The sequence below is a fragment of the Argentina anserina genome, chromosome 7, assembly GCF_933775445.1.
Source record: "Argentina anserina chromosome 7, drPotAnse1.1, whole genome shotgun sequence".
Taxonomy (NCBI): domain Eukaryota; kingdom Viridiplantae; phylum Streptophyta; class Magnoliopsida; order Rosales; family Rosaceae; genus Argentina; species Argentina anserina.
The window spans coordinates 18,785,224-18,803,029 of NC_065878.1; the positions used below are offsets into that span (position 1 = coordinate 18,785,224).

At 38.9% G+C, this 17,806-nt stretch overlaps 2 protein-coding genes across 5 annotated transcripts; one reads left to right on the forward strand and one right to left on the reverse strand.

The window, feature by feature from the left end:
• The first annotated feature begins 2,248 nt into the window (after nt 1–2,248).
• On the forward strand, nt 2,249–3,403 carry LOC126803724 (putative disease resistance protein RGA4). The gene has a single exon (XM_050531476.1). It carries the CDS (start codon nt 2,249–2,251, stop codon nt 3,401–3,403), a length of 1,155 nt encoding a protein of 384 aa, XP_050387433.1.
• Nucleotides 3,404–6,403: 3,000 nt separating this feature from the next.
• On the reverse strand, nt 6,404–17,324 carry LOC126802181 (uncharacterized). 4 transcript variants are annotated; one of them, XM_050529760.1, is made up of 19 exons: nt 16,917–17,324; nt 15,744–15,823; nt 15,185–15,235; nt 14,550–15,053; nt 14,165–14,422; nt 13,721–13,786; nt 13,362–13,541; nt 13,142–13,193; nt 12,732–13,013; nt 11,871–11,981; nt 11,194–11,385; nt 10,578–10,853; nt 9,763–10,386; nt 8,851–9,335; nt 8,688–8,748; nt 8,523–8,591; nt 7,724–7,901; nt 7,221–7,645; nt 6,404–6,930 (listed from the first exon to the last, which is right to left on the reverse strand). In XM_050529760.1, exons 1-17 carry the CDS (start codon nt 17,133–17,135, stop codon nt 7,815–7,817), a joined length of 3,597 nt encoding a protein of 1,198 aa, XP_050385717.1. In that variant the 5' UTR covers nt 17,136–17,324; the 3' UTR covers nt 6,404–6,930; nt 7,221–7,645; nt 7,724–7,814. The 4 variants fall into 4 exon arrangements, with proteins under 4 accessions (XP_050385717.1, XP_050385714.1, XP_050385715.1 ...); XM_050529757.1 differs by having other exon boundaries at nt 7,221–7,901; XM_050529758.1 differs by having other exon boundaries at nt 6,404–6,952; nt 7,221–7,901.
• Nucleotides 17,325–17,806: the final 482 nt, after the last annotated feature.

Here is a 17,806-nt window from a genome sequence, read left to right on the forward strand (position 1 = left end):
CGATCAGTTATTAACAAGGATACCACAGATACCTACAGTGCTATTTGCTATCAAACATATATCTAAAGAGGTTTTATATATCTATCAAAGGGGTTTCTACCTCTGCTATCATATTTGGCTGCTCACTTGTGTTATGATTGATCACTTTTATTAGTTAAAGCATGCATTCAGTACATTAACAAAGAAGGTGATTAACTGTATCTTCTGCACTTATTATGTTATGCAAGGCATCATGACCAGAACGTGACCACACATATACGTGAATTTACGCGCCATTTCCCCTCCAATCTCGCCTTCTTTCTCGTCCGCGGCTCCCCATATCTCACCTCCTCTGTTTCCAACGCCTCCCTTTCTCTCTCTCTCTCTCCACCACTCACGCCATTCTCGCCTTCTCTTCCGATTGTGACCGCACCAAGCACGTTATCAAGCTCAATAACAATTAGACATGGCTTCTCTACGCTTCTTCCCCGATCCATTTGACCACCCAGAGCTTATCTCTGATCACCTCCTCTGTTTTCTCCGGCATTGTGAGAGTTGCGGTGCAGCCGGAGCCGGAAATGGAGGCCATACTTGACCGGTACAGCTCTCGCAACCAGGGTCTATGCTCGAAGCATTGGAAATCCAGGCAGCTCAAATGTGGTGGCATGTAAGAGAGGGACACAACCTGTATGTACCAGAGTTCGCAAAGGAAAATCGAGTGGTGGGAATGGTGTGGGCTAATAGGAGAGACAGTAATCTTTGGTTTGCGCCTGCGCAGTGGAGGGAGTGCCTGCCCATTGTACCTATCACGGAGGAATTGTTCTCTGATGTTGGCTATGTTAGGGAACGTGTGAAGTGGATTGAACCAGCTCTGAGTAGAGAGGGTGTTGGGGAAGGGATGGAAAGGGTTTGTGTAGTCTTTGCAAAGTGCTTTATGACAAGAATGGTGCACTGGAGAAGATTAGGAGCTTGAATGGCCACGTACGATGATGGGAGGAACTCGCTTACAAATATGTTATGGTGGATTCACAGTAGAGGTGAGGGAAGAGATGGATGCCGAATCGGAGAGAAGATCGATCTGTGCAGTTTAGGTAGGCAGTCTCAATCTGTTAACTAGTTGGATTATGATTTCAGTGAGACTTGACATATATAGTTGTGATCACCTACTGGTTTACTGTCATTGCAATTGCCTTCTGTTATAGGATATATGAATTCTGAGCTAATGTAAAGTTTCACTTGCATGGTATTTGGTATTTACTTGTCAACCTTTTGCATTTCGATAATGAGAATTATAAGCAATTACCATTTCGATTTTTTTTTCTTGTTCTGAACTTCTGATATTAATTTCTCAAGAGCGTGAGCTGCATAACCTCTTACAGATTTATGCAAAACAAACCTCAATGAAAGGATGGCAAACTTGTTGCCAAAGACATACATTATGATGATGGTCCAAAATCCAAATAACAGACTTCTTCATTTGCATTCGTCTTGCACCTTCTGGATCCCACTCCCTCACATTGAAAGTGTCTGCTTGAAAGTAAACAGCAGGGTAGCTTATTTACATGGAACTGCGCCTTCTGGATCCCACTCCCTCACATGTTATAAATTTTTTTTTTGAAAGAAAACATACAACGGGTTTTATTTAAAATAGTCATTAAACCCTGGGAAATTCCATAGTTTCATTGCTAAATTTTTCATTATTCCAGCCAAAATATATGTAATTATGCAAGTCCATAGATACATTCACACATACAGAGTTCATGGGATCATGTATTTAGCATACATGATTTTCCCCCACAATTAATCATACTCTCAATTTATGCATATCGACATGGGCGCCAAAGTGCCAAAACCAATTCAAGAAATTAAACTCTCTACTTTAACCCCACAAAGATGCTTCCACATTATAACTTCACTTTCAGTTCCCCCCTTCCGTTGTATGATTCTTATCATTCAGGAAAAATATTGATTCGGCAGAGACCTAGCTCGATCTTTCTATCTTCAATAATACATTTTGGTCCAGGACACTCCAAAGCAAAACCAACATCGAAGTTCTAAAGCAAAGCTAATCCAGCCGGCAACGTTGATGGAACAAAGGGTTGACTACAGTCTACAGAGAACCAAATGATTCCGTGGTCTTTACTCTATACTAGCATCCACCTTTTGATATATAAAATTGCGATATGTATAGCTCGTCATTTCTATAGTTTGCTACTCCATATTGCTCCTCTTTCCACTTTCATTCCTGACCAGAGTTTCAAGTAACAACATGGCTGAAGCACTGGTAAATGTTCTCCTTGAGCGTTTGGCCACGATCACCTTTAACAAGGTCGGAGAAGAGTTCAATATGGTCACCGGTGTTGAGAAAGAAGTCAAGTGCCTCACTCGCAATCTAGAAGCCATTAGAGCTGTGCTGGAGGATGCAGAGCAGAGGCAAGTAACGGAGGCCACCGTCAGGCATTGGCTGAGTGAACTGACTGAAGTTTCATTCGACATGGATGACGTGCTGGATGAGTGGCTCACTGAAGTTCTGAAGCGCCAGATAGAGAGACAAGAACAACAAGGTGAAAATGCTCCTGGTGTTGTTACTACTAAGAAGAAGGTATGCTTCCCCTGCCTTTCCTCTTGCTTTTGTTTCGGCCAAGTCGATGAGTTTGCTCGTCATGATATTGTTGTGAGGATTCGAGAGCTAAATGAAAGAATAGCTTCCATTGACAAGGCAAAACAACGTTTTACCTTTGAAAAGACCATAAGAGTCCCTGAACTACTTCAACGACCAAAAACTACTTCACTTCCTAATATTAAAACATTTGGTCGAGATTGGGAGAAAAACCTCATCATTAGCAAGTTGCTAAGTGAGAGTAGTGAAGAAAAGGAAGATCCTCGTATTATCTCTATTGTGGGGATGGGGGGTATGGGGAAAACATATCTTGCTAACTCGGTTTTTAATGATGAAAAGATCAAATCTCATTTTGAAAAGAGAATATGGGTCTGCGTCTCAGACCCTTTTGAAGAGATCAAGATTGCAAGAGCTATCATTGAAGAACTAGATAAAAATAATATCTCAAAAAATTCAAATGAGTTAGAAACACTTATGCGGTGCATATATGAATTGCTTGAGCGTGAAACATTTCTCCTTGTCTTAGATGATGTATGGAACCCAAATTGTAGTCAATGGGAAGAACTACTCAAACCTTTACATAGTGGTGCCAAGGGAAGTAGGGTATTAGTGACCACTCGTAATGAGAATGTTGCTGCTTTAATGAAAGTAACATCTCAAAAGTTCCATTTGAAGGGGTTGAGTGAAGCAGTTTGTCTGTCATTGTTCTTTTACGATGCAGGCATGGATCAGAGTAGTGTGTCTAAAGAGTTTAAAGATATTGGGTTAGAGATCGTGAAGAGATGCAATGGGTTCACTCCTTGAGGCTTGATGGCTGCCAGAGTCTAACGGCAATAGGAGATGTGGGAAAGTTATACAACCTCCACACCTTGAGGCTTGGTGGCTGCAAGAGATTAACAGCAATAGGAGATGTGGGAAAGTTATATAACCTCCACACCTTGCGACTTAGTGGCTGCCAGAGTCTAACAGCAATAGGAGTGGTGGAAGAGGAGGACAATTCCGACAAGGAGAAGAATATTACAATCATGCCGTGCCTTTCTGAATTGACCATTGAGTGGTGCTGGGAGCTAAAGGCACTGCCGGACTTCCTGTGGAAGACACCACTACAAGAACTGCACATCTCGAGCTCTCCAATTCTTCAAAACCTGTACGGAAAAGAAACGGGTGATTTCTTTAACAACAGGTAATTGCAGAGCAGTAAGATGTACAATTTTTGTCCACAAATGTCTGATCCTTCTTTGAAGTCTCTGGGATTATCAGCAAAAATATGATTCTTGCCTTCTCAGTCATGCATATAGCTGAAAGGATAATTGGACTTCCGAATACAAGATGATCCTACCCCTCAGCTTTGTCATCCTTGGAAAAGCATATTTTTAACAGCAAAGACCTTTTCTGAATGTCTAATGATGCATCATATAACAACCTAGTGTGCTTAATATATGCAAATACCTTCTATCATTTGTATCACATTGGACTATCCGAGTTTGATAAGTTGCGTGCATGCACTTTGTAGATTATATCATAACTTGAAGTTCTTTGTTTCCCAAGTTGGGCTGGTTAGCTATGTCATACAAAATATTTTAATTTAATCACATAGACTGAGGATGGAGCTGAGTCAAGAGCATCTGTTCCAGTCTACACTTTGTTAAAATTATTAGGTAGGAATGCAAGGTTGTAAGTTGTAACACTGGGGACTCAGGATTGTTCCTGTGGTCTAACTAGGCCCTGCTAACTTGTGTGTCCTGCTGCTGATTTAACTTCATTGTTTATATAGCTTTTGCATTACTTATAGACATGAGCATGATGCATCAGATGAGATTTCTTGACAGATTAATGTGTGATTTAGGTGATTGTCTGGAGCTTAAAAGGTCAGAAACCGGTCCTGTTAGAGTCATGTTCTTAAAGTGTTGAAGAAGGCATGATTGCACTTTCAGTATGCTGGGTTGAAGAGCTTGTTGGGTATGATACAATTCTTCCTCTTATGCTGACAGAAACTTGTGTCCCTACCAACTACACCCATCCTTACATCCGCAGAACAAAATAGCTCCAAGATGCATCTACAGCTCACACTGACACTCAAAGCATTTAGAAAGGCATTGGAGTTGCAAAGCTGATGGGCTCCTACTTTGGTAAGCTCTCCATGGCATAACCTGAACTAATTGGCTCATACTTCATACTGAGTCCAGCATCACAAAATGCGCGCTTCAATAACTCCTTTTTTGGGCAGTAAATCTAAGTTGTACTGAGGGATGACAAACTGACAATGTCAAATTTAAGAAGGGTAATTTGATTGTAGACACAAAGCCTGCTTCATTTACTTTTGTTTCTAACTGATGGTATATATGCTGATCAGCTGACACAAGTGTCCATCTATTATATACCGTCATGGGAAGAGTCGAAGGAGTGGAGGAAACTTCTGACAATATTTTTATTACAATCTTTGAGTGCAAAAGGCTGAAAGCATTGCTGGACTTCCTGGAAGGCATTACTACAAATAATGCACATGATCAAATCTCCAATTCTCGTAAACCTTTACACAGAAGATATAGTAGAGCAAGGGGCCAAGACTTCTGATATCCCAAACATCACATTAGGATGAATTGGTGGTGACTCGCATGGCCAGGTGACTACTATGTTCGTCTGTAATGTCTTATTTGACTAGGAACTATCTCGGCCTATAGGCTAATTTCAGTTGCGTTTCTACAGGAAAATCAAAATGATGATGCTTGGCACGTATAGAGCTGAAAGGATTTCGGGACTTTTCATAGACAAGATGATTCCCATCCCCTCAGGTTTGTCTTTCCGTTGCACTGATTTTCCTCTTTATATTCAGGTTGCAGAGTTCCTCCATTTACATAATGTGGCATGTAATGTAGCCGCTGCGACATTGAGGCAAGAAGCATTAAGGATGGCATCAGAGTTTTCAACTGATGGAGTGATGGATGCTAATGGAATACTAATTCGGTAAGCTACTTGAAGTTCTCCAGTTTCATACTGGGGTGATTAGCTATGTTACTGACCTCAATTCACTTTTTTCTTTAATCAGATACCAAGGTAGGAGTAAATTAGTCAGGCAGCTGAGCATCTCCTCTAGTTATGCAACTACTGTAAGATGAGAATCGCACAAGGCTGCTTGTTCTGCTCATTGAAGCTTGATGCATTTAGAATGGCATCAGACTATCAGAGTTACAGGTAAGCTACATATATGCATATCTTTTTTGTACATAATATCATAACAATGATAACATGAAGTTTTGGTTTTCAAGTGGACTGATTGGCTATATCTGTCACAGGAGATCTTTTGGTTGATCATGTGGATTGTGGACAAGAGGATGGAGCCGATTTAAGAGCATCTCTTCGTTCTGTTGGTCTAACTTGATCTTTCATGCTTGTGTCTCTCTGCCGATTCTCTTTCAGGAAAGGATGGGGTATACCGGCAATTAGTTCAGCTGATTTTCATCAAGTCACCAAGCTCTGAAGGTTTGTATACTCTTCACAACCCCGATGACGGCAACATGCCTTATCGATCTGCCGTGGTGAAACCGCAGAGGTGAAAATAGAGACGGATTGTAGGCAGTCACATACATATGTGAACATGCAATCACCTAAAGATTTACTGTCATTTTGATGCACAGTATATGCATGATCTCTGCATGAAGGTTACCTACTCATCCAACCTTGAGCAGTTCAGTTAATGAGGATGAAGTGATCTTTTGTTCAAGTTTACATTTTGACTATCAATACGTGCATAACCTTTTTTTCCATAAAGAAACCAGTAGAAAGAAAAATGGAGGTTTTTCGTCCAAAAAAAAAAACAAAACCTTAAAGGCTTAAACAATTATACTAAAACCAATACTTTTGCTAGGAAATCAATCGCTTCGATGTCATACATGAGCAAAATTTCTCTACAGCCATTTTACAACAATCAACAGCTTATGTCAAAAGTAAACCATGCAGGTCTAAAATTTATAGCAAGCACTTGGAGAAGCCCTGAAAAAACGGACACTCTGTGATGCTCACAACATAAAATGGAATTAGAAATCATGGCATGCAGTCTACCCTCTGATACCCTCTTGTTTAGAGTCCCTGCTGAACATACAAGACAAGAGACAAGATTGACTACGTACTCGCTTCCATTACTGTCAGATAATTAACCTCTATGTTAGGTTATGCAAAAAGAATGTCATAATCGAGTATGCCTTCATAAAAGGCAGCATCAAGATTTGCCTTCAGGAATGATAAATAAATTATGTGTAGGCTTGGAGGGAAATAGAAATCTTGATTCTGTACATGGAGTATAAGTCCAAGAGTTTCCACCGAGTGTCTTGTCACTGTAATGCACACAATAACAGCCTGCTTAGAAAGAAGCACATGTTTTAAAACCAATATAAGAAGAGAATTTGGAAGGAATGAGCCGAGTCAAGTATAGCATAATGTCACAAAAGCAAACCAATCATGCCAAGTTAAGAATATGCAGAAAATTGAATATTGATGAACCTATGAAGAAACATAGACAGTTCAATTTGATGCAAAATCTTATATCATATAACGTTAACAATTGATATATTTGGAAGATACATGGATGAACGGTCATGTTGCTATTGAAGGTGTGTATTGGTACCTGGAGATAAGCTGCATGGCTGCCATGATAACTCCCAACGTCCATTGGCAGGATGGAAGGCAGAAGAACAAGGAACAGGTCCTAAACTTCCTGAACAGACTTGTAACTTCTTTGCTAACAAGCCTCCACTTGGAATCATTCAGCTGAACATGAACTCAATATTTTACAAAACAGAGGATGTCTCCACCAACAACTCATTACACAACTATACAATAATCTGGAGAGGAAGATCTGCGAGTAGATATCAATCTGGCTCACTATTTACTAATAATCTTAGCAAGCACAACCCTTGATTGCCAGTCTTGGAGCAAATGCATTCCATTGGAAATGTTTCCAGCAGTATCCAACCAAATGAATGCACCTCCTACTCTCAGGTTTATTGATTTTTGGCCAGAATCACACAGTTGAGATCTATATCGCAGCCACTTGAAGTACATTTATAAATTAGAACCCACTAAGCATTATGCTTTCTGAACTTGCCAAATTGTGCGAGCAGAAAATACCATGAGCATTACAATGGCAGCATGAATCTGAGCTTGGGAGCATCTTCTACAAGGTTGAGGAGAATAACATTTACAAATCGGCATCGCCAGATTACAACCCCGTTCCTAGATCGTTGGCCAGCTGAAGTATGCCACGCATTTGCAGGTATGGATTTTCTAACAGCTTTTCATTGTTGCTCTGCAGGGAGAAAACAGATGACAAAATACTCAAATTAGCAGTAGTGAAGTAATAAAGGGTAGGCAATTATAATTATTCAAAGAAAATGGAATGATCTGTATTCCTGCCAGGGTAGAAAATAATTATCCTTCCAAGCAATCTCCTTCAAAATCTTAACGGTTAGAAATTAGTGCCAGCAATAAAACATGACCTTTATACGGGTACAAATGGGACACCGAGAGTGCAGCCTTCAAACATAGTCAGCAATTAAAAACCATATTTAAAGATAAGTAGTTCACTACAAAATGGTATTCGTATACTTGGGAAATGGGTAAGACAGTTTCATAACAAGGTTCAGTCTCTCTGGACCATACAGGCAGTAACAAGGAATATCCTCTCTACATTAGTTGCATAGTAGTCTGATTAATGTTATCATATTACCAGGCCGTAGCAGATTGTACATGCCATATCATACAGATTAATGTTTTTTTATCATGATTGCATATTCTTATTATTGACATATCAAAATAAAAGAATTGGCAGTATAGTAATATCAGTGACAAAAAAAGGATATACTGTACACATACATTGGTTAAGGACTAATATTAAAAAAGTGACGATGCAAACACAAAGGAATCTCACCTGCTGAGCTCTAACAACAAGATTCTGAAGCATGTGCTGATACTTTTCAGGTTTCTCTGTCATCATTCGCTGCAAAAGTACAAAGTTAATACTTAATAGGTTTGCAGAATTAATTTGAACCACCTACTCAGTACTTGTACAATGTTGGGGAAAAAATAATCTTACCTTTAAAAGAAAGGCTGAGGAGTAGTATGCTACCCTTGAGTCTGTATCATCTAAGAGTTCCCTGAAATGTTTCAAAAAGTACTCATATATCAGCCACAGGAAAATAATATAAAGTTAATAAGCAGGAAACTCATTACAGGAAAGCAAAGAATTCCAGAATTACCTAAAAAATTCTTCCCCACCAACTTCCTGGAAAGCAGTAGGATCTGCAGTACATTTACCAATAAGAAGTAATAGAAGGGTAGCCCGTATGTCAGACGTTGCCCCAGGAAGGTTCCCGCGTCCCTTGCTTCCAACAGCTATACCCAACGCTATGTTATCCGTAGCTGCACCAGCAAGTTGAATCAATGGCCAATATAACAAAGCAGCAGGAACACGTGTAACCAATTGCATGGGAACTATAGCCTGCCCTCGAAGAAGCAGTGCTGCCATCAATTCTGTCCCATGCTCTAGAGGATTGTTGTTACCCTGGCTAGATCTGCCACCAGTTCCTTCGGTACAGACATCCTGGTAATTCTCTTTATCATCAACTTTCTTATTACCATCCATGCGAAAAAGAACCCTACCACGTTGTGCATCTTCTCCTACCTCTGTTGAACTTGCAGGAGGAACTTTTAAGCACAATTGAGAGAATAGTATGTCACACATCTGTTTAAAGCCAGATAAAAGAAAGTTATGGGAACAATTCATGCAAATTCCAGTAGTGTTGAGAAACAGATAGACACAAGAACAACTAATATGATTTTTCATACTTTTGACAAAAGGTGGTACCTGACAGAACAGCCAATAAACCTTTAACTAATAACAAAAAAAATGTTTAATGTCACTTAGCCTTAACACATACTTAATATGATTACACATACACATATAGTTTGGGTTCTCAGGTCAACATAATTTCTCCAACGATTTTTAGTAGTACTACACGATATACAGTTTCCAAGCAATTGGGTCAAACGGTCTAAAAATTGTTAAACCTATTAGCAGCCTTTCATGGTTGCAGCTCCTACTATATTGCATCTCTAGAATTGAAAGACCACATGCATAAGATATAGTCTAGAAGTCCTTACGCAATTACCTTCAGAATATTCATGCGATCTGTCTCATTTATCTGAAAAACCAAGGACAAGGCACTACTCATGATGTCTATCACTGCATTAGCTTTCTCGAGACGATTATCCTTGTGCATATCCCCAATATCACTGTCATGTGATTGCTGGGTTTTAGTTTCATTTAACAAAATCTTACACCTCATGAGAAGCCTTTCAAGAACAAACAGAAAACCCCATCTAATGCTGCTGTGCCTTGATTTCAAGAGACCACACATAAGCCAAATGGGCACAGGAACATCTGAGGCAACTGCAGAATCATGGACACCAGCAAGGAAAATTTTCTGCTGCATGGTTTTAATATTTGACCATATACTTGAATCCCTTTCATCACTAATTTCTGCAATAAGCAGATCGCTTAACCAGACATATGCATTACGATGGTATGCAATGTTCCCAGAATGAAGTAGCGAATGCAAAACAGCCCACGAGAGCTTTGCTTTCATGCCAACGCCATTTCTTAGAACTGCACCTTCAATGCTATCCAAGGACTTATAGGATTTTGTTATCTGCATCATATGGAAGAACTCCGTGTCTAAATGAGTAAATGAACTTATGGTTGCCCCAAATTTCTCCATTACATTCTCCAACAGCTGTAAAAGTTAAATAAACATTAGAATCAGGACATTGACAAAGATTAACTGACTTCATAAATTATAGAAACATAAATAACTGTTGCATATTTTCAGATAGTGAAAACCGCCAGTATAAACCACCAACTCAAACTCAAACTCAAGCACAAGCATCAACTCAAACACACGGCACACAAACTTTTTATACATACCAAATTTAGCCGTTCACTGTTCGGATATCTAGACAATGCATCAGAAATAGAATTCTTCATAAGTTCCCCAATGCCAATCAGCCCAAGCTTAATACAGATATAAATGGCTTCAGAAGCATCAGCCATTGTGAGAAGGGCAACAAGAGGTTGAATCTCATCATCGCTATACTCTGTGCCTCCTGTAGCTATGCATGCTTCATTAATTTGATGCAAAACATAGTCGAAAAGCACCAAAAACAGATTTCTCCTTTCATCCTTTGATTTTGCTAGTGAATACTGCATGGCAGAAACATTATGGCTTGGAATTAGAGAACTTTTCTGGTAGAACGAAACCATAAAGAAACTTTTATATATCAGTTTCATAAAATAAGGGCATATATACATAAACATTTTTTTAAAAAAAATCTTATTTGTAAGACAGATCCATCGTCAGATTATTAAACTGTTGTTTGACCTCTCCAATGATAAAAGAGCTTTCTTAAAACAGAAAAATAACATTCTGATTAGTAGGGACCTTAGTGTAATGCTTTGAATCCAGTAGCTTCTAATTCGTTTTTTCTTAAATTTAGCTTGTCTAACTTTTGATTTCAGTTTCAAGATAAACTAGCAGCAGTACCTCAAGGAAAATAAACTCAAGTCCACCAATCAGATCAACTTGCTCCACAACAAATAGGCGGGTACTTGAAACATTCTCATCTGCATCTTGAGGTACTTGATAAAACATGTTTGCTAACATGCTAATAAGCTTGCAATGGACTACTTCTGCCCAAGAATTCTTCCTGCTGCTTACTAGTAGAGCCTTAACAACCTAAAAGTAGGCAGTAGAAAAAACAATCAACATAATCCTCATAACTTTTGTGATATCAAAGAATCAGTAATTGGCTTTGTAGTAAATCGTAATCAAAGCATCAAGATATGTAACTGACTGTATAAAAACCAGTTATCCTTTTCTCCTTTTATTGATACCCAGAAATTACCAAACCCCGATTTCAAAGACTGGAAGGCATCAGAATATGTAATCTATAGAAACCACCCCAAACTCCGTTTTCGTAGACTGGGTCTCCACACCCTCTTGCCAAACCCTAGAACCTAAAGGTGGAAGCAAACAATATCATATATGGAGGGGGTTTGAAGCCCTGACCACATGCGAAAATTAATGTCACAAGCCCCATCCAGAGCAATTTTACATCTAAAAACATAGGACAGGCTTCCAAGTAAAGAGTGCCACCAACAATTCACAGTCAAATCTTCGTAAGTTTTGCAGCAATTTTAAACAGTTGCAATATATCTCACCCTTATGTCAAGTCCATTTATCCGGTTTCTCAATATTTTGCCTCTATCACAGACAAAATAAAGCAAACAGCTAAGAGCAGAAGCCCACACAGATTCTTCTTTCTCTTCAATCTACAAGAGGGAAATGGCAAAGAAAAGGTTAAAGATGATGACAATATCTGCATTGATCCACAGAGATAAATTGAAACATTGATGGATACTGTTTTTCTGAACTGATTGTTAGGGTGGAAAGAAACCGCAGAATTATCAAAGACAGGAGGGAGAAGTGCATTTTCACTGGGAAAGTAGCGGGTGCGTAGCATTTTCCTGGTTTGTTTAGGCAGTTTATGAGCATTACATTTCCTTTTGACACTTGGATTAAGTAGGAGTTGTATTTAATTATAAAGTATTTACTATGACCTTTTACTTTATAGTTGGACACTTGTTATAAATTCTCAAGATGCAGCAAGCTAATAATTTTCTCTAATCCAAATTATCCCAACTAAAAGAACATTTTCTGAAATCCACCAAATAATTGTCATGAATTGCAACCCAGTAAAAGAAGTAAGCACTTAAATGCAACATAAGACCCAAAACTAAACTACAGAGCAAAGAGAATGTTAGCAGAAAATTTCACTATAAAGGTGATGCAGATAGAAACAAACAAGAAGTTGTCTCCCAATAAAGACTCATATTGGTCTAATAAGAATGCTTCTTAGAAAAACAAGCCACCAACTTTTCCAATGACAAAAGAAGGGTTGACTATATATAGGATCAGTAAATCAAGACAAGTTAACATCAGTATTATGCAGCTTATACAGTCTTAGCAGGTAACTTTGCAAATTCAAATTGGTAGTGCCAATCAAACATGAGAAAATATACCTGAACAAGAAGAAGCAAAATCTCATATAAAATATTCAAAATCCATGTTTCAAAATCGTCAATAGCTGAGAAAGTGCCTGCAAAAACAGAATCTGATCTTCTCATTTCTTGTGTTGCAAGCTTAGCTTCACTATCAAAATATGATTCTTGAGAATAATCTTCTTCAATTGTAGAAGTGTCATCAGTCATCATCGGCTCAAGTAAATGAGCATGAACTCCAAGGTTCAAAATGAAATCAAATGCACGAACTCTACACGTTGCTATTGGAGAATTAAGCATTTCCTGAAAGCTCATACCAAAACAGAAAAGCGATCAGAATGATGAAGAAAATCAGAGGAGGTGTGTGGGTGGGTAGGTGGAGAGAGAGAGAGAGAGAGAGATCTTAATCACAAATATCAATGCGTGATTACCTGGAGCATAGACAGAGTGAGAGGAGCAGCAGTCCCAGGATCCAAAACATACCTAGAGAAGAGATTTTAATGTCTGTTATCCATGAGCGATAACTACAAAGTATGTTTATAGAACACGGAGAGGGAGAGATTTACAGACGCAATCACAAAAAATAAAGATGTGACATCAAGAATGACTGCATTAATGCTGGCCTAGATTATGGGGATTATGGAAACATACATGTCAATGACAAGTTTGATTAAGACGCTCACTGCTGCATCCATCGACGGCTTTCCATAGTTATTATTTAATCTAGATGATACTGTCATCAGATTAGCAGTGGGTGAAGATGCCTCGGAGCAAACTGCAGCAATGACTTCACAAACCTCAGCTGGATTCAACCGCAGGGGTTGTTGTTCACTGATGCACATGGAATATATGGTAAGAGAGAGTTAATTGAACAAAAATGCTAGCAACTTGAATGTCCAATTCAATAGACACAAGTGTTAAAATAGCTCTCACAGCCAACATTGAAACGTATTCCAAGCTATTATGAATAAAACTGGATCCTGGAATATAATCAATATCCTATTTGCTACCTGTAGTGACGATATTGAAAAAGCGGTTTAGCCCGTGGACGAAATGTGCTCGCAGGAGATTCATCCCTGAAATTTTACACTTGGAATATTCAGAACAGCATTTTTTTCAATAAAACCTTATTATGATGCTAAAGTTCTAACTTCAGATAATGTATGACTATGCGTGTTAGAAACTTTTTTTTTGAACAGTAGTGTCAGTAAACTAAACATAGGGTTAAGGGATTAGGGTTTCTGATTGGATTTACTGCAAACCTTACACCCAAAAAAGGGATAAATAATATATATGCTTTGATGTACCATGTAATCACACCAGATTTATCTTTAGTTTCTGTTTTCTATCCTGTGGTAATTTTTCAGAAATCTGTGCAACAAAATTAAAGAATCTAAATTGCAACACAATCCATCTACTTTAATGAGTTGAACATACAAGATAGGATAGCATACCATATTTGACTCGGGCCAGATTTAGTGCGTTTACATGCTGTTATTGCCCTCAGGTGGGCACGTGCTGCTGATGAATCAGTAATTGCAGTTACTGGTGAAGGTTGCAACAGTTGATCAAGATAAGGCATATCGGCCGTTCCGAAGAACTTCCACGGTTGACCCTTCATTTTAGCTTTCACGTCTCCTACAAGTAGAGCTGCTGCACCTACTTCTAGGAGATTATATGTTCTCATTTCTTGGGAATTTGCAACGCGATCACTTGATGATGGAACACATAAAGTACTCAAATTAATTAAAAGCAAAAGCAGAAAGACAAAGACAAACTAAAACTGAAATTGTGGTAAAGAACCTCCAAAAGGGTAATATGGCAAGCCATTTCTGTTACCTTTCCAGTAGCAATAATGATGACTGCTGTTCTCCGAGCCAGCGCCACCTAAGAACGTCGAGTGCAAGGTATTCAAGATCTTTCATTCCATCAACCTTTTCAGTATTTGATAGGTTCAAAATAGACATAGGTGTGACATCTTTATTCTCTGAAGATTCCCCACTATGTGCAGGGCTTAGCTGCCCATTGAAGGATCTACTCAACAAAGAAGACAAACTAGGAAGGGATTGTCTGGTTGCAGACAGGCCTCCAGAAAAAGCACCTGGGTGGAATGATCGCCTTGGAAGATGTTGAGACACCAGAGACCGCACATAGTTCAATGACTTTACAAGAGTCCCAGAAGCAAAACTAGGTACAGACAAAGGGGGAATATTTGTAGATGCTGTTGATGCAAGCGACTGTGACCAAGGAGTCAATTTCCGGTTGGGACCCATATCACATTCGGCAATAGTGTTTACACAAAACCGATCAATCTGCAGTAATGTCTCTTCACTGGGTTTGTACCTTAAAAAAGTAAAACAAAAAAAAGTCCACTCAAACTATGAATATTACCACATTGATTATAACAAAATCAAGAAAAAAAAAGACCCATAAAGGGAGAAAGATCTCAAGATATATAGAAGTATAGAACATACCGTAAGAGGTAGCGTTTCAAAAGTGCCACGCACCTTGCGACAACTGCAGGGCTGGCATAATAGAAAATCAACATTAAGAAAAATAAACAATACCATAACACACATTTCTATATGGTGCTCGATGGAACTCAATTGGCAAAGATTATGATATAATTAGCAAGCCTTTGGTAGATATGTATTTGAGGACAACATTATCTACCACAAAACTCTTAGGGTGGGATGGGTGAAGCAGGAAGTTTAAAAAAACAAATTTGTTGTTTTTTTATGATGATTCTATTCAACTTCGTTGTTGCTTCATTACAACCTAGGTCAAAATCAACTGACGTCACATTAGTTACTATGTATAGTAACAAGACTTATATTGGGGTCTGTGTCTTCATATCCAGCAAAAAGTTTCAAGAGTATGCCCATGTGCACTCACACTGGATTAAATGCAAGCATAATAACTTAGGATCATAAATTCTCACTTTTCCTAGCAATATTCTGGTTATAGAAACGAAAGCTTATAATATTTACCTACAAGAAAAGAAAACCAATAAGAGTTGCCTACAGGAGTTACCTGCGCTCCCTCTCAGCAATGGTATGTTCTAAAATCACACTGTAAGATAAGTCCATCGTTGTTGGGGATGCCAAATAATCCTGCCAATCATAAGTTTAATTTTTGAAATGAAATGAAAAGTTGCAGCTCATGCAAGTCAAGGAATAAGATAAGTACCAAGTCCAACAACATAAAGAAAAGTTCTCAATACGATGTCAGACCAACCAGTGGACAGTCCAGCATCCAGAAAGGGCAATAAAAATAAAATTATAACTTGAACAGAGTTTCCATTTGAAGCAACATTTTTGGTAATCCAAGCCAAGTCAAGTAGTGATATTGCAATCTCCTCTTTGACCAGAATGTTTGAAAAGGAATCAGTACATAAGGACTGAAATTTAACTTAAACATAAGAAGAGCATCAATAACTGAATACTAACGTGTAAACCCTAATCATGGAGGGAATACAATAAAACAGTACATGCAAAACCAATAACAGAAATAGCTTCTCTTATCGACGTTAGCAAGCAACGCTTACCATAGAAACAAAACTACAAATTAATTCTGGGGAAATTGTTACCTACAGATGAAAAACAATTTAAACAAAGTGTTCTTATAAAATAATAAATAATTTGACCCAACTATCTTGCATTTCCAACTTCCCCCATCATAAATAACTAAAGAAGCCGTTTAACTTTTGAAATTAAATGCAACAAAGCAATCGAAGCCAGGTAATTCAACATTCACAAGTGCCTGAATTGAGGAGACCACATTTAATACCCACCTTGAGGCTCCAATACCTATATCCCAAACAAAACACTCACTAAGAGTACACTCTACACGGTTCGGCAGCTAAAAGAATCTATCAACCTAAACACAACCTCACGTTTTCATCTCCAATGCACATAAATTTGTACTCAGTGAGCCAAAGCCACACGTTGGGCTGCGATCGAGCTCAAGTCACTATATTATAAAGCAAAAGAAACCTAATAATGACTTCCAATTGTTAATCTCAGCAAACAGCCCGAGCTCAAATCTCGAATTAAGCTCCCTACACACTCAATTAAGCCAAAATCCACCAATTCAAACTCAAATCACACACACACTAAGCTCTAGATTCCACAAACCACGCCAGCATTTCAAAGATCCAAAAAAAAAAATTAACGAAATCGAAAATCAGAGCAAGTCCCCACTCACCCTGAGAATTCTGGAAGCTTCGGAGAGGAGCACACTGGAGGAAGTGGTGGCATGGTGCGAGCTCGCCGCCGACGACGCCAGACAATCCGCCACCGAGCGCCGCAGCGGCTCCGGCGGCTTCTTCATGGACGAAGATCTCAGCCGCGAGACGCCTCCGCCGCCGCCGACCTGGAGCCGCGAGCTCCCGGGGCTCCGGCCCGGACTGTAGACCGACGACATGACCGAATCTCTCGGAATCTCCTAGTGAAGTGGAATTTTCACAGTGGTGTGAACACTCTCTCCTCTGTTACATTTAGAGATGAATCCTATGGGATTGTAACGAATCCGAGTTGGTTCTCTGTGTTCATTGAACTTGGGAAATGAAGAAGAAGAAGAATAAGGATGGAGATTTGGGGGGTGGGGGTGGTGTTGTACTTTTCTATTTTGGTTTTGCGAGAGAGCTTGAGAATTTGTGCTTGTTAATTTTGGGATTAGCTGTACGTATTGGCGTGGTTTTATGAGACCTCATTAGCTGGCATGCGCTAGAATTTGTCACCTTTTTAGTGCGAATAAGGGCATTTTCGGGTTTTTCAATATGAAGACCGACTGCACTTTTGGTCTCTGTAACTTTTTGGGTTACTTCTTCTGGTTAATAAAAGTGTGTACTGGGGTTAATATGGAAACTACCGTTGGTAATAACACTAGGCAGTAGGCACTACATTCCTACTAGGGTACGTTTTGTAACTTTTGTTTGTTTCCATCCACGAGGAATTTCTGCCGATGCCTCATTAGATTCTTTTTACTAGTTTTATAGATCTTTGGGGTTATGGATAGGTAACTCATCTAAAAACATAACGACCAAGAGTTCAAATATAACTTAAACAAAGCTTAAAACTAAACGACTAGGTAAT